Below are 21674 nucleotides of genomic sequence, written 5' to 3' on the forward strand. Positions count from 1 at the left end.
GTGTAAAACAAACTTGCCTCGTACATCTCCTCTAAACCTTGCCCCTCGCATCTTAAACCTATGCCCCCTAGTAATTGACCCCTCTACCCTGGGAAAAAGCCTCTGACTATCCACTCTGTCTATGCTCCTCAGAATTTTGTAGACCTCTATCAGGTCGCCCCTCAACCTCCGTCGTTCCAGTGAGAACAAACCGAGTTTATTCAATGGAAGGGAAGCAAAGCGAGTGAAAACCTTGTGTGATAGAGAAGGCAGAGAGGAGCAGTTCAGGACAACTTCTCAGGAATGGTTGGAAGCAGAAAGAGGGGTGTAAGGTTTTCGGGCAATTCGGCCCTTTTTGGACTGCCCAAGAATAAAACCCAGAGACTGTAAACTGGACACTTTTCAGCCAAAAGAACGTAACCAAATTTCCCAGCAGGCTTGGTCCGCTGAGCCGAGTAGGGGCATAGGTATTTACAAACCCCCCCCCCCCCCCCCCCCAGGAGCTACAAGGAAGAAGGAGCCAGACAACTAGATAAGATTAAAACACAGACAAAGGGGCACGGGAATACAAAGGGGCCTGCCTGCAAGCAGGACAATGGGATGGTCATAGCCCCATGCAGATGTAAATGACTTTGCCTCCACCAGAGCAGAATCCAATCAACACCCCATCAACATAGCAAGGTGAGAATAGCAGCGATCTCCGGAGCAGATGGAAGACTTTGAAAATCTTCACAAGAGAGCTTAACCTCATTATCCCAAAAGGCAGACTGTCTGGGCTTAGTATATTGCGCTGGAAAAGCCCCTTGAAGATAAACGGTAGAAAAACCCAAGTTGGAGGCGGACCTGGGGGAGGTACTCCAATCTTGACAGAAGCCACCAGCAGGAACTCACTGGGTGGAGGGGGCGGAGTCGGCGCCAAATTCAAATCGGGACAGGTCTGCCTGGAAGGAGCAGACCTGCGAGGAGAACCCGGAAGTCAACAGGTCTGACCGGCTGAAAGGGGGCGGGACCAGCGGGAACTTTAAACTTGGACCAATTCAACGCAAAGGGGAGGAAAACCCGGAAGTCGACAGGTCTGACCGGCTCAAAGGGGGCGGGACCAGCGGGAACTTTAAACCTTGCCGATTCAATGCAAAAGGGGCTGGCCGAACACAGGAAAAAGCCAGGTAAAACAATATAAAAGGGGCTGTGTTTCGATTGAGGGGCTGTTGGCTTGACCTCTCCACCTTCGACTTGACCTCCTGCAGCCTGTGACCGTAAGTACCCTGCAGCAGCTTGCGAAACTCCCTTGACCTTGATAGTGGTTGAGGCTTTGGGCAGGGGGCTTGATTTGTGTTTTGTGCCATTGCTAAAGTTGTGTAACAATAAGATTTTACGTTGTGTCCGTTATAGTACTTCCTGAATAGACATAGTTTGTGTTAGAGTTTAAGATTTTATTATAATTTCTTCTGTTTGATGATTTTGACCTGGGTTTTGCAACAAACCTCGATTTGCTGATAATTGGAGTCGTTTAAATTCTTCAATCTCTCACCAGCGATCTCTGACCAAGTCATTGTTAAGATATTCCTCACCTTAATTCCGGGGTCGAGAATCTAGGGTCATCTTGAACGATTCAAACCCGTTCACTCAGGACAGGCTGCTGGTTAGGTAATAAACAGCAGTGTCCTATTCTCTCTCTTGGGAAAGCTACTCCAGCGAAGTAGGAACCGGGTGGGTGTTGCACCACCGGCAAGAGAGAGAATCACCTGGGCATTGGTGGGGGTCTGGATATCTGTGTGATATAAGCCTCAGGCTTCCGGTTAGGGATAAACGGCAGGCTTGATTCAGTGCTCTCTCCCGTGGAGGTGTCCCAGTGCGGCATCCCCTGGCCTCTGAAGTTTCAGTGCCAGCTGGAGAGAGACACACACAGATACTCAAACCCCAGATATCGGCCCAGTAGTGGAGTAGCAGAGATGGAACCCTCTACAGGGGTTAGGCAGATCTCGGATATTTCTGTTTATTGTGTGGATCTACAACTTAGAACATAGAACATAACGGCGCATGACAGGCCCTTCGGCCCTCAATGTTGCGCCGACCTGTGAAACCACTCTAAAGCCCATCTACACTATTCCCTTATCATCCATATGTTTATCCAATGACCATTTAAATGCCCTTAGTGTTGGCGAGTCCACTACTGTTGCAGGCAGGGCATTCCACACCCTTACTAGTCTTTGAGTAAAGAATCTACCTCTGACATCTGTCCTATATCTATCTCCCCTCAATTTAAAGCTATGTCCCCTCGTGCTAGACATCACCATCCGAGGAAAAAGGCTCTCACTGTCCACCCTATCCAATCCTCTGATCATCTTGTATGCCTCAATTAAGTCACCTCTTAACCTTCTTCTCTCTAACGAAAACAGCCTCAAGTCCCTCAGCCTTTCCTCACAAGATCTTACCTCCATACCAGGCAACATTCTGGTAAATCTCCTCTGCACCCTTTCCAATGCTTCCACATCCTTCCTATAATGCGGCGGCCAGAATTGCACGCAATACTCCAAATGGGTGGCAACTTTCAGGGATCTATGTACATGGACACCGAGATCTCTCTGCTCATCCACCCTGCCAAGAATCTTACCATTAGCCCAGTACTCTGTCTTCCTGTTATTCCTTCCAAAATGAATCACCTCACACTTTTCTGCATTAAACTCCATTTGCCACCTCTCAGCCCAGCGCTGCAGCTTATTTATGTCCCTCTGTAACTTGTAACATCCTTCCACACTGTCCACAACTCCACCGACTTTAGTGTCATCTGCAAATTTACTCACCCATCCTTCTACGCCCTCCTCCAGGTCATTTATAAATATGACAAACAGCAGTGGCCCCAAAACAGATCCTTATGGTACACCACTAGTAACTGGACTCCAGTCTGAACATTTCCCATCAACCACCACCCTTTGTCTTCTTCCAGCTAGCCAATTTCTGATCCAAACTGCTAAATCACCCTGAATCCCATGCCTCCGTATTTTCTGCAGTAGCCTACCGTGGGGAACCTTATCAAACGCTTTACTGAAATCCATATACACCACATCAACTGCTTTACCCTCATCCACCTGTTTGGTCATCTTCTCAAAGAACTCAATAAGGTTTGTGAGGCACGACCTACCCTTCACAAAACCGTGTTGACTATCTTTAATCAAATTATTCCTTTCCAGATGATTATACATCCTATCTCTTATAAACCTTTCCAAGATTTTGCCCACAATAGAAGTAAGGCTCACTGGTCTATAGTTACGGGGTTGTCTCTACTCCCCTTCTTGAACAAGGGGACAACATTTGCTATCCTCCAGTCTTCTGGCACTATTCCTGTAGACAAAGATGACTTAAAGATCAAAGCCAAAGGCTCAGCAATCTCCTCCCTAGCTTCCCAGAGAATCCTAGGATAAATCCCATCCGGCCCAGGGGACTTATCTATTTTCACACTTTCCAGAATTGCTAACACCTCCTCCTTATGAACCTCAAGCCCTTCTAGTCTAGTAGCCTGAATCTCAGTATTCTCCTCGACAACATTGTCTTTTTCCTGTGTGAATACTGACAAAAAATATTCATTTCGCACCTCTCCTATATCCTCGGACTCCACGCACAACTTCCCACTACTGTCCTTGACTGGAGAGAAATGCTGCCTAAATAGCAGCTGATGTAAAAATAGAAGCCAGAATTCCTAATTCCAATGGAAACTGCAAGGAATGGACAAAATGAGATGGACAAAAAGGCAGCAGATGCAATTTAATATCAGTGTGCTTGGATTAGACAATAAAGCAAAAATGCCCATTTGAATGGGCGAGGCTGAGTGATGTCAGAGCAGAGGTGCTTTTGAGTTTGGATTTACAGCAGCACCTCCATTAAAAGAGCTGATGGCTGCTGGGTTTACGACACAAAGCAGAGTACAAAACCAAGATGGAAGGGTGGATCTGTGAAAAATGTTAACAGCATGTTGTACCTTCAGTTTCTGCTCAGTGCTCTCATAAGCACTCTTGAAATGTGGTCCATTTCGATCCGCCTGTGAACAAAACAATTATGGAAATCACACCCATGTCAAGTTCAATGAAATGTAAAACCATGATCGGCTCTTTGAAAGAGATAGGCAATTAGTCCAACTCTCCCGCTCCTTCCTTGCCTCCCCGAAAATATTACAACTGACGTAGCTTTCTTCTTCTGCAGTCATTCTCCCAATTCACAGGAATGTTTTTTAAAATTCATTTACCGGATGTGGCCGCCGTTGGTTAGGCCTGCATTTCTTGCCCATTCCTGGTTGTTAAACCCATATATTAAAAAAACATTTTCAACCTCAATTGGAGTAGTGTCCCCAATTCTGGGTACCATATTTCTGGAAGGCTATGGAGCCATTAGACAGAGGAGAAAATAATACAATCCTTATAGTATAGAAGGAGGCCATGAGCCCATCAGTTCTGCACCGACCCTCCAAAAGAACATTTTACATAGGCCAACTTTCCAGCCCTGTCCCATGTCCCCATCTAACCTGCATGTCTTTGGACACGGAGGGGAAATTTAACATGGCCAATCTACCTAATCTGCACATCTTTGGACTGTGGGAGGAAACCGGAGGAAACCCACTCAGACACGGGGAGAACGTGCAGACTCCACACAGTACATCCAAGGTTGGAATTGAACCCGGGTCCCTGGCATTGTGAAGCAGCAGCGCTAACCATTGTGCTACTCATAAGATTCATGAGAATGGTTGCAGGGATGAGGGACTGGAGTTACTGAGATAGATTGGAGAAGCCGGGACTGTTCTCCCCGGGAGGGGAAGGTTCAGAGGAGATTTGATAAGGTGCTCAAAATCATGAGGGATCGGGACAGAGTCATTTTGGAGAAATAGCTCCCATTGGTGGAAGGATCAAGACCCAGAGGGCACAGATTGAAGGGAATTGGCAAAACAAACAATAGCGACATGAGGGCAAATTTTGTTCAGCAGTGAATGGTTGAGATATGGAACACACTGCCTGAGAATGGGGTGGAGGCAGATTCAATTGCTGGATTCAAAAGAGAATTGGATCATTACCTGAAAAAGTAAAACGTGCAGGGCATGGGGAAAAGGCAGGGGAGTGGCATTAAGTGAGAACTGCTCCTGCCGTGTGCCAGCACAGGCAAGATAGGCTGAATGGGCAACTCCCGTGCTGCAACCATTCTATGATCCGTGTAGCAGCCCACTTTGATTAGAATGTACTCAGCCAGCAACTTAAGACAGAAGGTCAGCACCAGCTAGTTGTCCAGCCCGATTACCCAGGGAGTGTAGTCCAGAATTAAGGCAGTGTGCACAGTGCTGGTCACCTCATTACAGGAAGGGTGTGGAAGAATTGGAAAGGGTGCAAAGGAGATTTACCAGGATGCTGCCTGGATTGGAGGGTAGGTCTTATGAGGAAAGGTTGAGGGAGCTAGGGCTTTTCTCATTGGAGCGAAGGAGGATGAGAGGTGACTTAATTGAAGTGGATAAGATGATGAGAGGGATCGATAGAGTGTACGTTCATCGAGTTTTACCTAGGGTGGATGTAGCTGTTACAAGGGGGCAGAACTGTAAGGTTCATGGTGGAAGATATAGGAGGGATGTCAGAGGTAGGTTCTTTACTCAGAGAGTGGTTGGGGCGTGGAATGGACTGCCTGCTGTGATAGTGGAGTCGGACACTAGGAACTTTCAAGCGGTTGTTGAATAGGCATATGGAGTGCACGAGAATAATTGGGAGTAGATTGGTTTGATCTTAGTTTCAGACTAGTTCGCCACAACATCGTGGGCCGAAGGGCCTGTACTGTGCTGTACACTTCTATGTTCTATTTACCTCAAATTATCGGATCCACGTGCCAGGTGCTCGTCCTTCAAAGGACAGTTAATCTCCAGCTTTTGTTCTAAAATTGGGTGAGAAGGGATGGGGCAGGTCCAGGAGGTGCAAAGGAAAAGGCTTCCAGAGGGCCTGACATGGATACCATTCTGAAGCAAAAGCAGCTTTGGGTACGAAATCAACAAAATCTGCAGAGTGCCACAAAATGCTGGTGATTATTAACTCAGACTTTAGTCAGTTTGTTGGGTTCTTGATTTTCATGCCCATCACTTTAATAGTACTCATGCTTTGATATTTGACATGTTCTACAAGTTTTTTATGTTGCATCAGGGTATCTTCCCTTCAGAGTAGCTACAATAACAGGTAACATTTCTGCCCTGGAGGGGTGCCAAAGTCAATCAAAGAATTATCGACTTTTGCTTCCCAGGAATCAAATCTTCAATAAATGATTGTGACCTACAGCGAATGTTCTGATAAGTTTTCCAACTGCTCGACAAAAAACGGCTCTGTGGTCCCAATGGGTGCTCCTCGCCAGTGGTCCCAATGGGTGCTCCTCGCCAGTGGTCCCAATGGGTGCTCCTCGCCAGTGGTCCCAATGGGTGCTCCTCGCCAGTGGTCCCATTGTACCACCATAGAAGCTAATTTACTGTATCAGGAGGTAGCTGAGAAACAACAGGGGCCGATGCTGCTGGGATGTTGCATTAAGGCGCCAACAAAACTGGGTGGAGCTTTGCGTCGTCTTTGAGTCCACTGGTTGGGAGGTCCAGTCTGCCCATCATGAATGCGCCACCATCAGACCTGCTCAGGGCGTCAAATCTTTAATGAAACGTTCTCAGTAATTCAAAGGTATAACATCAGGCAGAACTTCACCAGAAAGCAAGTATGGTGTTTCTTGTTAGCCAGCTGCCATAAACTAGAGGAGCCAGTTGGTCATTTTACTTTTTCTTCTAACCTTGTCCTGGAAAAGGAAGTCTCAAAAAGCTAACCTACAAATTCATGAACAGGTGTTGGGATCTGCGGAATAAAAACCCTTCAAATTCTCAAAAAGCCTGAAGAAAATAAATCTGGACTGGAAAATGAGCTAAAAATGACACTCTATCTAATGTTCAACCAGGCTAGTTCCCGAGTGGGCAGGCTGGAGTTTTTGCAACGGGAGGGGAGGCGAAAACCTGTTATAGCCACAACTTTACACAGCATGGCAACGGGACATTACCATGGTAACGGGACATTACCATGGTAACGGGACATTACCATGGTAACGGGAAACTTCCAACAGCCACAGCGAGTATTGTGTGCAGTTCTGAAATCCACATTACAGGAGGGATGTGTTAAAACTGAAAAACTGGAAAGGGTGGAGAGGAGATTTACCAGGATGTTGCCTGGGCTGGAGAGTTTTAACTATAAAGAGAGATTGGATAGACTGCGTTTTTTTCCTTGGAGCAGAGGAGATGGAGAGGGACCTGATTGAGATGTATAAAATTATGAGGGGGGTAGATAGAGTAGACAGGAAGAAGTACTTCCCCTTGGGGGAGGGATCAATGACCGGGGACAGAGATTTAAGGTGAGGGGCAGGAGGTTTAGAGGGGATGTGAGGAAAAACTGCTTTACCCAGAGTATGGCGGGAGTTTGAAACTCGCTGCTTGAAAGGGTGGAGGCAGAGACCCTCAGATCACTGAAATGATATTTAAAAAGGAAGGCTGGGGTTGACTTGTAGTTTGTGTTTAAATTGCACTTTTCTGAAGAGTTAGACACTCTTCAGGCACTCTTTCCTGGGGGGGGGGTTCAGTCACCGGGGTGCATAGGTTTAAGATCCGTGGGGCAAAGTTTAGAGGAGATGTGCGAGGCAGGTTTTTTTACACAGGCTGGTGAGTGCCTGGAACGCATTGCCAGGGGAGGTTGTGGAAGCAGATACATTAACGGCGTTCAAAAGGCATTTTGACAAACACATGGATAGGATGGGTATAGAGGGACACGCACAAGGAAGTGCCGAGAGTTTTGGCAAAGATTGGTATCATGACTGGGGCAGGCTTGGAGGGCCGAAGGGCCTGTTCCACTGCTGTATTGTTCTTTGTTCATAGCTGGAAACTCTACCTTAATATATTGCACTTTCAGAAGATCAGCTCCAGGTTTGTCTGAAGAATTGATCAAGTTAATCGGTTTGTTATTTGAATCTGCAACAAAATAAGACGTAGTGAGCTTTCTAGCAACCTAGATTTCAATAAGTTGCATTTTATAACTACAAATACACTTCCAAAAATAGAGCACAATAATAGAGACGGCAGGGGTGAAAAGACGCAATAAAGTTTACACAGGAAGCCCAGGGTGTCATTGGGACATGTAAATTATTTAAACACCATGTGCATAAAGCACTAAGAACTAACATGGTCACGCAATTGCTTTTGCAGATTGGGTTTCATGGAATCCCTACAGTGCAGGAGGACAACATTTAGCCCATCAAGTCTGCACCAACCCTCTGAAAGAGCACCCGACCTAGGCCCATACCCTATCCCCGTAACCCCACCCAACCTTCGGACACTTAAGGGGCAATCCACCTAACCCACACATCTTTGGACATTGAGGGGAAATTTAGCACAGCCAATCCACCTAGTTTGCACATCATTGGACTGTGGGAGGGAACAGGAGCGCCCGGAGAAAACCCACGTCACTCAAGGCCGGAATCGCACTCCGATCCCTGGCGCTGCGAGGCAGCAGTGCTAACCGCTGTGCCACAGGTTGTTTATTGGAGTAATTCATCTATTTCACGTGCCAGATCAAATTTGTCTGGATAGGTAGCAGCAGCTTTGTGCAACGGATCTTTTTTTAAAATAAATTTAGAGTACCCAATGATTTATTTTTTTCCAATTAAGGGGCAATTTAGCCACCTAATCTGCACATCTTTGGGTTGTGGGGGCGAGACCCACGCAAACATGGGGAGAAGGCGCAAACTCCACACCGACAGTGACCCAGGGCCGGGATCGAACTCGGGTCCTCAGTGCCATGATGCAGCAGTGCTAACCACTGTGCCGCCCTTGTGCAATAGATGTATCTAAATCTTGCAAGGACTGTGTAGAAGATTGTAGTTTAGTCGGGCAGTATGGTCGGCACGGGCTTGGAGGGCCGAAGGGCCTGTTCCTGTGCTGTACATTTCTTTGTTCTTTGTTTGTTCTTTGTTTGTATTTCATTTGTTTGCACATGAAACACAACTGCAGGTTGTTGTTTAGTTCAGAATTCTGTATCAGTGTTCCCAAAAAATCTTAGCCAATTGTTTTGTCTATTAATGAACTGGGTTCACAACTTCTGTATTGGACTGTTAGACAACTGTACTTGTAAGCGTGGCTGTAAATAGTACAATTCTATTTCATTCTATTCGGTCTTCAAATATACCCTGGAATGACTCACATTCGACATTCTGAAATGATCCCAGAAGCGTAAAATTTGTGCCCGCTACCCAGAATTAGCCCAGCAAGACAGACCACATCGGTCAGCAAAACTAAACTTTTTCATAGAACTTACAGTGAAGGAGGCCATTCAGCCCATCGAGTCTGCACCATCTCTTGGAAAGAGCACCCTACCCAAGCCCACACCTCCACCCTATCCCCATAACCCAGAAACCCCACCCAACACCAAGGGCAATTTTGGACACTAAGGGCAATTTATCATGGCCAATCCACCTAACCCGCACATCTTTGGACTGTGGGAGGAAACCGGAGCACCCGGAGGAAACCCACGCACACACGGGGAGAACGTGCAGACTCCGCACAGACAGTGACCCAAGCCGGGAATCCAACCTGGGACCCTGGAGCTGTGAAGCCACAGTGCTAACCACGATGCAACCCTAAACTTCATGTTCAATACATCAGCAATTTGGCAACAAATTGAAAAAGGAATGGGACACATGGCAGAAGAGTAAAATTCAGGTTTATATAGAAAGTCAGTAATAAATCGAGGAAGGCAGCAGCACGGTGGCACAGTGGTAAGCACTGCGACCTCACGCCGCCAAGGTCCTAGGTTCAATCCCAGCCCTGGGTTACTGTCAGTGTGGAGTTTGCACATTCTCCCCGTGTTTGCGTGGGTTTTGCCCCCACAATCCAAAATTTGCAGGCTAGGTGGATTGGCCACACTAAATTGCCCCTTAATTGGAAAAAATGAATTGGGTAATCTAAATTTTTTAAGAAAAAAAAAATCATAGAATAGAATCATAGAAGTTTACAGCATGGAAACAGGCCCTTCGGCCCAACCAGTCCATGCCGCCCAGTTTTTAAACCATTAAGCTAGTCCCAGTTGCCCGCACTTGGCCCATAACCCTCTATACCCATCTTACCCATGTAACTATCTAAATGCTTTTTAAAAGACACAATTGTACCCGCCTCCACTACTACCTCTGGCAGCACATTCCAGACACTCACTACCCTCTGAGTGAAGAAATTGTCCCTCTGGGCCCTTCTGAATCTCTCCCCTCTCACCTTAAACCTATGCCCTCTAGTTTTAGACTCCCCTACCTTTGGGAAAAGATGTTGACTATCTACCTTATCTATGCCCCTCATTATTATATAGACCTCTATAAGATCACCCCTAAGCCTCCTACGCTCCAGGGAAAAAAGTCCCAGTCTATCCAGCCTCTCCTTATAACTCGAACCATCAAGTCCCGGTAACATCCTAGTAAATCTTTTCTGCACTCTTTCCAGTTTAATAATATCCTTTCTATAATAGGGTGACCAGAACTGCACACAGTATTCCAAGTGTGGCCGTACCAATGTCATGTACAACTTCAACAAGACGTCCCAACTCCTGTATTCAATGTTCTGACCAATGAAACCAAGCATGCCGAATGCCTTCTTCACCACCCTGTCCACCTGCGAATAAGGAATTGAGGGAAATCTTCACTCAGATTGACGAGAATATGGAACTCGTTTCCAAGTAGTTGGGCAGCACGGTAGCATGGTGGATAGCACAATTGCTTCACAGCTCCAGGGTCCCAGGTTCAATTCCGGCTTGGGTCACTGTCTGTGTGGAGTCTGCACATCATAGAACATAGAACGATACAGCGCAGTACAGGCCCTTCGGCCCACGATGTCGCACCGAAACAAAAGCCATCTAACCTACACTATGCCATTATCATCCATATGCTTATCCAATAAACTTTTAAATGCCCTCAATGTTGGCGAGTTCACTACTGTTGCAGGTAGGGCATTCCACGGCCTCACCACTCTTTGCGTAAAGAACCTACCTCTGACCTATATCTATTACTACATCCTCCCCGTGTGTGCGTGGGTTTCCTCCGGGTGCTCCGGTTTCCTCCCACAGTCCAAAGATGTGCAGGTTAGGTGGATTGGCCATGATAAATTGCCCTTTGTTCCAAAATTGCCCTTAGTGTTGGGTGGGGTTACTGGGTTATGGGGATAGGGTGGAGGTGTGGACCTTGGGTAGGGTGCTTTTTCCAAGAGCTGGTGCAGACTTGATGGGCCGAATGGCCTCCTTCTGCACTGTAAATTCTATGATCTATGATGATAGTTGAGGTGAATACGACAGAAGCATTCTGAAATGAAATGAAAATCGCTTGTCACAAGTCGGCTTCAAATGAAGTTACTGTGAAAAGCCCCTAGTCGCCACATTCCGGCGCGTGTTCGGGGAGGCTGGTATGTGAAGTACTAGAGGAAGCACAGCAGTACAGGAGGGAAAATAGGAGCTCTTTTGATAGAGTAAGATGAAGGAGGGAGGTCAATCGGAAGGCAAACACCGACATGTTGAGTTAAACAATCTATTTCAGTGCTGTAAAGATTCTATCCAAGGCCAAGTGTTTACACTGCACGGCTCAGAGTGCATGCTGTACTGCGGTCGGCTCAGAGTGCACGCTGGACTGCGTTCTGCTCAGAGTGCACGCTGGACTGCGTTCTGCTCAGAGTGCACGCTGTACTGCGTTCTGCTCAGATTGCACGCTGTACTGCGTTCTGCTCAGAGTGCACGCTGGACTGCGTTCTGCTCAGAATGCACGCTGGACTGCGTTCTGCTCAGAATGCATGCTGGACTGCGTTCTGCTCAGAGCGCACGCTGTACTGCGTTCGGCTCAGAGTGCACGCTGGACTGCGTTCTGCTCAGAGTGCACGCTGGGCTGCGTTCTGCTCAGAGTGCACGCTGGACTGCGTTCTGCTCAGAATGCATGCTGGACTGCGTTCTGCTCAGAGCGCACGCTGTACTGCGTTCGGCTCAGAGTGTACGCTGGACTGCGTTCTGCTCAGAGTGCAAGCTGGACTGCGTTCTGCTCAGAGTGCACGCTATACTGCGTTCTGCTCAGAGTGCATGCTGGACTGCGTTCTGCTCAGAGTGCATTCTGGACTGCGTTCTGCTCAGAGTGCATGCTGGACTGCGTTCGGCTCAGACTGCGTTCGGCTCAGACTGCATGCTGGACTGCGTTCTGCTCAGAGTGCATGCTGGACTGCGTTCTGCTCAGAGTGCACGCTGTACTGCGTTCTATAGGCCCCCCAATAGTAACAGAGATGTGGAGGAACAGATTAGGAAACAGATTTTGGAAAGGTGCAGAAGTCAAAGGGTAGTAGTCATGGGCGACTTTAACTTCCCAAATATTGAGTGGAAACTCTTTAGATCAAATAGTTTGGATGGGGTGGTGTTTGTGCAGTGTGTCCAGGAAGCTTTTCTAACACAGTATGTAGATTGTCCGACCAGAGGAGGGGCAATATTGGATTTAGTACTGGGTAATGAACCAGGGCAAGTGATAGATTTGTTAGTGGGGGAGCATTTTGGAGATAGTGACCACAATTCTGTGACTTTCACTTTAGTAATGGAGAGGGATAGGTACGTGCAACAGGGCAAGGTTTACAATTGGGGGAAGGGTAAATACGATGTTGTCAGACAAGAATTGAAGTGCATAAGTTGGGAACATAGGCTGGCAGGGAAGGACACAAGTGAAATGTGGAACTTGTTCAAGGAACAGGTGCTACGTGTCCTTGATATGTATGTCCCTGTCAGGCAGGGAAGAGATGGTCGAGTGAGGGAACCATGGTTGACAAGAGAGGTTGAATGTCTTGTTAAAAAAGGAAAAAGGTGACTTATGTAAGGCTGAGGAAACAAGGTTCAGACAGGGCATTGGAGGGATACAAGATAGCCAGGAGGGAACTGAAGAAAGGGATTAGGAGAGCTAAGAGAGGGCATGAACAATCTTTGGCGGGTAGGATCAAGGAAAACCCCAAGGCCTTTTACACATATGTGAGAAATATGAGAATGACTAGAGCGAGGGTAGGTCCGATCAAGGACAGTAGCGGGAGATTGTGTATTGAGTCTGAAGAGATAGGAGAGGTCTTGAATGAGTATTTTTCTTCTGTATTTACAAATGAGAGGGGCGAAATTGTTGGAGAGGACAGTGTGAAACAGATTGATAAGCTCGAGGAAATACTTGTCAGGAAGGAAGATGTATTGGGCATTTTGAAAAACTTGAGGATAGACAAGTCCCCCGGGCCTGACGGGATATATCCAAGGATTCTATGGGAAGCAAGAGATGAAATTGCAGAGCCGTTGGCAATGATCTTTTCGTCCTCACTGTCAACAGGGGTGGTACCAGGGGATTGGAGAGTGGCGAATGTCGTGCCCCTGTTCAAAAAAGGAACTAGGGATAACCCTGGGAATTACAGGCCAGTTAGTCTTACTTCGGTGGTAGGCAAAGTAATGGAAAGGGTACTGAAGGATAGGATTTCTGAGCATCTGGAAAGACACTGCTTGATTAGGGATAGTCAGCACGGATTTGTGAGGGGTAGGTCTTGCCTTACAAATCTTATTGAATTCTTTGAGGAGGTGACCAAGCATGTGGATGAAGGTAAAGCAGTGGATGTAGTGTACATGGATTTTAGGAAGGCATTTGATAAAGTTCCCCATGGTAGGCTTATGCAGAAAGTAAGGAGGCATGGGATAGTGGGAAATTTGGCCAGTTGGATAACGAACTGGCTAACCGATAGAAGTCAGAGTGGTGGTGGATGGCAAATATTCAGCCTGGATCCCAGTTACCAGTGGCGTACCGCAGGGATCAGTTCTGGGTCCTCTGCTGTTTGTGATTTTCATTAATGACTTGGATGAGGGAGTTGAAGGGTGGGTCAGTAAATTTGCAGACGATACGAAGATTGGTGGAGTTGTGGATAGTAAGGAGGGCTGTTGTCGGCTGCAAAGAGACATAGATAGGATGCAGAGCTGGGCTGAGAAGTGGCAGATGGAGTTTAACCCTGAAAAGTGTGAGGTTGTCCATTTTGGAAGGACAAATATGAATGCGAAATATAGGGTTAACGGTAGAGTTCTTGGCAATGTGGAGGAGCAGAGAGATCTTGGGGTCTATGTTCATACATCTTTGAAAGTTGCCACTCAAGTGGATAGAGCTGTGAAGAAGGCCTATGGTGTGCTCGCGTTCATTAACAGAGGGATTGAATTTAAGAGCCGTGAGGTGATGATGCAGCTGTACAAAACTTTGGTAAGGCCACATTTGGAGTACTGTGTACAGTTCTGGTCGCCTCATTTTAGGAAGGATGTGGAAGCTCTGGAAAAGGTGCAAAGAAGATTTACCAGGATGTTGCCTGGAATGGAGAGTAGGTCTTACGAGGAAAGGTTGAGGGTGCTAGGCCTTTTCTCATTAGAGCGGAGAAGGATGAGGGGCGACTTGATAGAGGTTTATAAGATGATCAGGGGAATAGATAGAGTAGACAGTCAGAGACTTTTTCCCCGGGTGGAACACACCATTACAAGGGGACATAAAGTTAAGGTGAAAGGTGGAAGATATAGGAGGGATATCAGAGGTAGGTTCTTTACCCAGAGAGTAGTGGGGGCATGGAATGCACTGCCTGTGGAAGTAGTTGAGTCGGAAACATTAGGGACCTTCAAGCAGCTATTGGATAGGTACATGGATGATGGTAAAATGATATAGTGTAGATTTATTTGTTCTTAAGGGCAGCACGGTAGCATTGTGGATAGCGCAATTGCTTCACAGCTCCATGGTCCCAGGTTCGATTCCGGCTTGGGTCATTGTCTGTGCGGAGTCTGCACGTCCTCCCCGTGTCTGCGTGGGTTTCCTCCGGGTGCTCCGGTTTCCTCCCACAGTCCAAAGATGTGCGGGTTAGGTGAATTGGCCAATGATAAATTGCCCTTAATGTCCAAATTGCCCTTGGTGTTGGGTGGAGGTGTTGAGTTTGGGTATGGTGCTCTTTCCAAGAGCCGATGCAGACTCAAAGGGCCGAATGGCCTCCTTCTGCACTGTAAATTCAATGATAATCTATGATTAATCTAGGACAAAGGTTCGGCACAACATCGTGGGCCGAAGGGCCTGTTCTGTGCTGTATTTTCTATGTTCTATGTTCTATGTTCTGCTCAGAGTGCACGCTGTACTGCGTTCTGCTCAGAATGCACGCTGGACTGCATTCTGCTCAGAGTGCATGCTGGACTGCGTTCTGCTCAGAGTGCACGCTGTACTGCGTTCTGATCAGAGTGCACGCTGTACTGCGTTCTGATCAGAGTGCACGCTGTACTGCGTTCTGCTCAGAGTGCACGCTGGGCTGCGTTCTGCTCAGAGTGCACGCTGCACTGCGTTCTGCTCAGACTGCATGCTGGACTGCGTTCTGCTCAGACTGCATGCTGTACTGCGTTCTGCTCAGAGTGCAAGCTGGACTGCGTTCTGCTCAGAGTGCACGCTGTACTGCGTTCTGATCAGAGTGCACGCTGTACTGCGTTCTGATCAGAGTGCACGCTGTACTGCGTTCTGCTCAGAGTGCACGCTGGGCTGCGTTCTGCTCAGAGTGCATGCTGCACTGCGTTCTGCTCAGAGTGCATGCTGCACTGCGTTCTGCTCAGACTGCATGCTGGACTGCGTTCTGCTCAGACTGCATGCTGTACTGCGTTCTGCTCAGAGTGCAAGCTGGACTGCGTTCTGCTCAGAGTGCATGCTGGACTGCGTTCTGCTCAGAGTGCACGCTGTACTGCGTTCTGCTCAGAGTGCATGCTGTACTGCGTTCTGCTCAGACTGCATGCTGTACTGCGTTCTGCTCAGACTGCATGCTGTACTGCGTTCTGCTCAGAGTGCATGCTGGACTGCGTTCTGCTCAGAGTGCACGCTGTACTGCATTCTGCTCAGAGTGCATTCTGGACTGCGTTCTGCTCAGAGTGCATGCTGGACTGCGTTCTGCTCAGAGTGCATTCTGGACTGCGTTCTGCTCAGAGTGCATGCTGGACTGCATTCTGCTCAGAGTGCATTCTGGACTGCGTTCTGCTCAGAGTGCATGCTGGACTGCGTTCTGCTCAGAGTGCATGCTGCACTGCGTTCTGCTCAGACTGCATGCTGGACTGCGTTCTGCTCAGACTGCATGCTGTACTGCGTTCTGCTCAGAGTGCAAGCTGGACTGCGTTCTGCTCAGAGTGCATGCTGGACTGCGTTCTGCTCAGAGTGCACGCTGTACTGCGTTCTGCTCAGAGTGCATGCTGTACTGCGTTCTGCTCAGACTGCATGCTGTACTGCGTTCTGCTCAGACTGCATGCTGTACTGCGTTCTGCTCAGAGTGCATGCTGGACTGCGTTCTGCTCAGAGTGCACGCTGTACTGCATTCTGCTCAGAGTGCATTCTGGACTGCGTTCTGCTCAGAGTGCATGCTGGACTGCGTTCTGCTCAGAGTGCATTCTGGACTGCGTTCTGCTCAGAGTGCATGCTGGACTGCATTCTGCTCAGAGTGCATTCTGGACTGCGTTCTGCTCAGAGTGCATGCTGGACTGCGTTCTGCACAGTTCAGAACGCAGTAATCCACTGGCACTGTAGTGAATACAAAGGAGGCCAATAAGTCTGAACCTAAAGGCTTCGAGAACCTCAAGCACTATTACAAGTGAAAAACGGTGAACTCTTTCACCCTCAGTATACATCTTAATATTTTATGTAAAGTTAGATTACTTGCAAGCAAGTCTACTCAAGTCTACCTCCCATACCCCTTAATTCCCCGAGACCAGATATCGGCCTACCTCAGCTTTAAATATATTCAACGATGGAGCTTCCGGAACCCTCAGGGGTAGAGAATTCCAAAGATGCAGAACCCTTTGAGTGAAGTAATTTCCTCTTGTCTCAGTCCTAAATGATCAGCTCCCTTACCTTGAGGCTGTGCCCCAGTGCTTTAGATTCCCCGACCAATGGAAACAATCTTTTATAATAATAATCTTCATTAGTGTCACAAATAGGCTTACATTAACACTGCAATGAAGTTACTGCGGAAATCCCCTAGTCGCCACATTCCGGCGCCTGTTCGGGTACACAGAGGGAGAATTCAGAATGTCCAATTCACCTAACAGCGGGTCTTTCGGGACTGTGGGAGGAAACCGGAGCACCCGGAGGAAACCCACGCTGACACGGGGAGAACGTGCAGACTCCGCACAGACAGTGAGCCAAGCCTGGAATCGAACCTGGAACCCTGGCGCTATGCAGCAACAGTGCTAACCACTGGGCTACCGTGCCACCCACATTTCAGCCTCCACCCCATCAAGCCCCTTCACAATTTTGTAGGATGCAAGAAGATCGCCTCTTATTCTTCTAAACTCCATAGAATACAAGCCCAATTTACTTCGCTGCTCGTTATAGGACAGACCCGGCATGCCAGGGACCAATTTATCTCTTCTTTTTTTTCACGATCTTCCAACTTATTGTCCCACCTGTAAATTCACAGCAGTTCAAAGCGATTTTCTTCAAGTAGGCTGTTGCACTCAAATCATACTTCCTCACTTTGGTTTCAGTTCCCAGTTGCATCACATGAAACATGAGAAATGAGCTCTTCTGCTTGTTAATTTGTTTTGTTAATTCTACCACAACCTGAAATTACAACAGAACAGATTTACTGAACTCAATAGCATGCTGACTTTAGTCATTATCGTATTTGAAATGATTCATAAACAGCAACCATTTAATACTTGCTTCTAAAAGATTATCTCCATTGTTTCCCTACTTTTACCCAACCTTTATATTGTAGGATGAAGCTGTGGATGTGACCAGCCAATTGAAATGTTGCTCTGATCAGTGGGTGTGAGGGTAAGCCAGATGATGGCAGTATTACACCACTGAACTACAGTTCTATCAGTGGCAATGAAATATATAAATCTACACAATTAAAATCAAGAATCTTCTGCATACTTGTCTCATATTGCATGACTATAATGAGCCTCTAATGTTGCCGACTTGTCTACGTGATGCCACAGACCAATCAGATCCTAAAAGTAATGTCGCCATAGTCCAGGCATTGTCGAACTCGGGGGCGCGACCCGCTGGTGTGTCGTGGGCGGGTGTCGGGAGGGTTGCGGAGCCGTCCGTCGCGGCGTTCCCGATCGCGCAAATCTGCGCGCAGCAGCCGCAGCAGCCGGCTTTTAATAACAGATTTTAAAAATTTGGCCACACTGCGCATGCGTGCCCGATCGGTGGGCTTGTGCAAAACTGGACAAGGTGGGCCGAATGGCCTCGTTTTATGGTTCTGTAAACTGGTCAATCAGCTCGCTGCTCTTCGTGGCATCGGTAACCACCTGTTGCCTTCAACTAAAAGAAGTAATTTCTAAAGCGCATTTTAAGACCTCCCAAAGCATGTCAGACACATGAACTAATTTAGATGTGTGTTACGAGGATGTCATGTCAGGAAACGTCAGCCAGTTTGGGAACAGCAAGGTCTCACAAACAGAAAAAGGGACAAATATGTTTAGCTGAGAAATGAATATTATCCAGGACAAATGAGAATTCACCTGCTCCTCTCCAAAGCAATGCCATGGGATTTACTGGGCAAACAGGGCCTCGGCTTAATGTCAGCCAAAAGATGGCACCTATGCCAGCTCAGGACTGCAAGTTGATCCCACAGCCGACTGCCCGAGAGTGCCACAGTGAGCACAATAATATCGAGCAAGTTTCTCCCCCCTTCCTTCCAGCACACAGTACCTTATCCCAATCTATCATCTGTCCCTCCGTCACGGTTTAATGCTACTGTAAATTTTGTTTTTTGGGCCTTACACCAAATAGTACAACGGCGTTCTTCATCTCATAAAACGTGCAGCTGAAGTGTTTGGGTAAGAGTTACAGCTCAAGGCTAATAAACAAGCTTCTGTGAGGCCTCCACTGTGTGATCCACTGAAGGTTATTGAAACTTCTCACGTTAATAATACACAACTCACCTCTTTGATTTCAAAGTTCAGCTGAACGTTGACACTTTCATTTGGCGCTCCTTTCATCATCTCCAAAAGGTGACTTGCTGCGGAGCTCTCATTTCCCCCACTCTTTTCAGGCTTAGCCACCTCTTTGGGATCTCTGGGTTTTTCTGTACATTCATCGACACACAAACTGTTAGGAGCCTACTTTACACAGCAATGCTGAAGATCGACATCTTATTAAATCAGTACAACCAAGGGCCACTCTGATTTGCATCTGCATACAAAGCACGGGTGATTGATCAAAATGTTTACCACTTGAAGCATTTAACCTATTTAAAAATCCTCCGCCATGATTTGAACTAGTTTTTAACCTGGCACCATTTAATCAAGGTGTGGGAAGTACAATTTAAAGAAAAAAGGTCTTTTATTTTTTTTTAAAAAGGGAAAAAGCAATCTCTCGATAAAAACATTTTGTTCATGTTTTTGCTCCATCATTTCCACAGGAATATGAAGACTGAAGCCCATAATTTTTTAAAATATAAATTTAGAGTACCCAATTTTTTTTTCCAATTAAGGGGTAATTTAATGTCGCCAATCCACCTAGCCTGCACGCCTTTGGGTTGTGGGGCGAGACCCACGCAGACACAGGGAGAATGTGCAAACTCCACATGGACAGTGACCTGGGGCCGGGATCGAACCCGGGTCCTTAGTGCTGTGAGGCAGCAGTGCTAACCATTGCACCACCGTGTCGCCCTCTGCAGCCCATAAATCACGATAATTCTATATCGGTTATGTTTCTGGTTGAATTCTGTGTTTTGCTACTATTCTTCATTTCAACAGAGCTTCTGATTGTATTGTAAAAGGTAAAGGAGACAAAGAATAACCAAAGTCACTAAAATGAAAGGGGAGGGCGGTTGGGGAGGGAGGTGGTATTTTTACTATGTTTATATTTTCATGTACATTGTTTATATTGCTGTTACAATGCCAAAAAAAACCTCAATAAAATGTGTATTAAAAAAAATAAAAGGGTAGAAATCATCCTGACTCACCCTCAAATTAAAGGAGCAGGTGTATATTTAACCTAAGTGCTCAATTAAACAACTTACAACATTGCAGACTTTTCAACTTCAAATACAACAAAGCCAGTTCTGCGTAAGCATTGGGCAATTAAAGTTAGAACTCCTTCAGCAACGTCATCCTTAATCGGATGTTTAAACTTAGGTCAAACGTTATCAGCTTTTGCACATAACTGTGGTACCAGAGAGCAAGGGGAGGGAAAAATAACTGTGTCATCGGGAAATAATCAACAAAAAAAAAAAAAAAAAAAATACGCTTTCAGGAGGCTGCACAGCAACAGAAATTAAATGAAAACCAGATAGGGTTTTCTGTTGGTTACTTTGTATTCCAATGGCAATGTTCAAACACGGGAAGTGGAAATAATATTTTTCACCAACTGAATATTTGTCATTACTTTTTCCATTATCCTTCTGTGTTTTCGTTGCACTTGGCTCCTTGCTGCCTTCACCAAGGTTTTGCTGAAAAACCTTCATCAGAACAGTGAGATCTTCTTCACTCAGAACAATCTGAAACAGGAAAATAAGATGAAGTTGAGCAGAGCTCCAGCAGAAAGGAAACACTCTGTTGGGAAATACTACCTACAATTATGCCTCTCCCGGGGCCGGTGAGGTGAATTTTCATCTTGCTTTCCCAGATATGATCACGAGTAACCGGAGCAGTCGGAGGCCTTTTGGCTCCTTGCGCCTGCTGTCATCCACTAAGATCACGGCTGATTTTACTGTGGCCTTAATCCCACTTTCTTGCCGGCCCCAATGACCTTTGACTCCCGTGTGGATCAGAAAAGTGTCTCACTCAGCCTTGAATATATTCAATCTCTTCCATCGAGCAAAAGTCTGAGAACACCCACTAACGGGTTCAAAAACAGCCTCTTCCCGCTGACTTTTTAAAATAAATTTAGAGTACCCAATTTTTTTTTTCCCAATTAAGGGAAAGTTTAGTGTGGCTACTCAAGCAGCTATTGGATAGGTACATGGATTACGGTAGAATGATATAGTGTAGATTAATTTGTTCTTAAGGGCAGCACGGTGGCATTGTGGATAGCACAATTGCTTCACAGCTCCAGGGTCCCAGGTTCGATTCCTGACTTGGGTCACTGTCTGTGCGGAGTCTGCACATCCTCCCCGTGTGTGCGTGGGTTTCCTCCGGATGCTCCGGTTTCCTCCCACAGTCCATAGATGTGCAGGTTAGGTGGATTGGCCATGATAAATTGCCCTTAGTGTCCAAAATTGCCCTTAGTGTTGGGTGGGGTTACTGGGTTATGGGGATAGGGTGGGGTGTTGACCTTGGGTAGGGTGCTCTTTCCAAGAGCCGGTGCAGACTCGAAGGGCCGAGTGGCCTCCTTCTGCACTGTAAATTCTATAATAATCTATGATTAATCTAAGACAAAGGTTCGGCACAACATCGTGGGCCGAAGGGCCTGTTCTGTGCTGTATTTTTCTATGTTCTAATCCACCTGACCCGCACATCTTTGGGCTGCGGGGGTGAGACCCACGCACACGGGGAATATGTGCAAACTCCACACAGTGACCCGGGATTGAACCCGGGTCTACACCACTGTGCCCTTCTTCCCACTGATACCAGACTCTTGAATGACCCTCTTATGGACTGAACTGATCTCTTCACACATCTTCTCTACTGAGCAGTACT

At 46.9% G+C, this 21674-nt stretch overlaps 1 protein-coding gene across 1 annotated transcript in view; it reads right to left on the reverse strand.

Annotated features, from left to right (window-relative positions):
- Nucleotides 1-21674, reverse strand: part of vps13c (vacuolar protein sorting 13 homolog C) — a 473104-nt gene that overhangs the window by 245711 nt on the left and 205719 nt on the right. Inside the window, 5 exon segments of the mRNA XM_072493103.1 lie at nt 3956-4015; nt 7902-7981; nt 17481-17637; nt 18975-19117; nt 20422-20533. Coding sequence (XP_072349204.1) covers nt 3956-4015; nt 7902-7981; nt 17481-17637; nt 18975-19117; nt 20422-20533 — 552 coding nt within the window.

This window comes from Scyliorhinus torazame, chromosome 30 (genome assembly GCF_047496885.1).
Source record: "Scyliorhinus torazame isolate Kashiwa2021f chromosome 30, sScyTor2.1, whole genome shotgun sequence".
Classification (NCBI taxonomy): domain Eukaryota; kingdom Metazoa; phylum Chordata; class Chondrichthyes; order Carcharhiniformes; family Scyliorhinidae; genus Scyliorhinus; species Scyliorhinus torazame.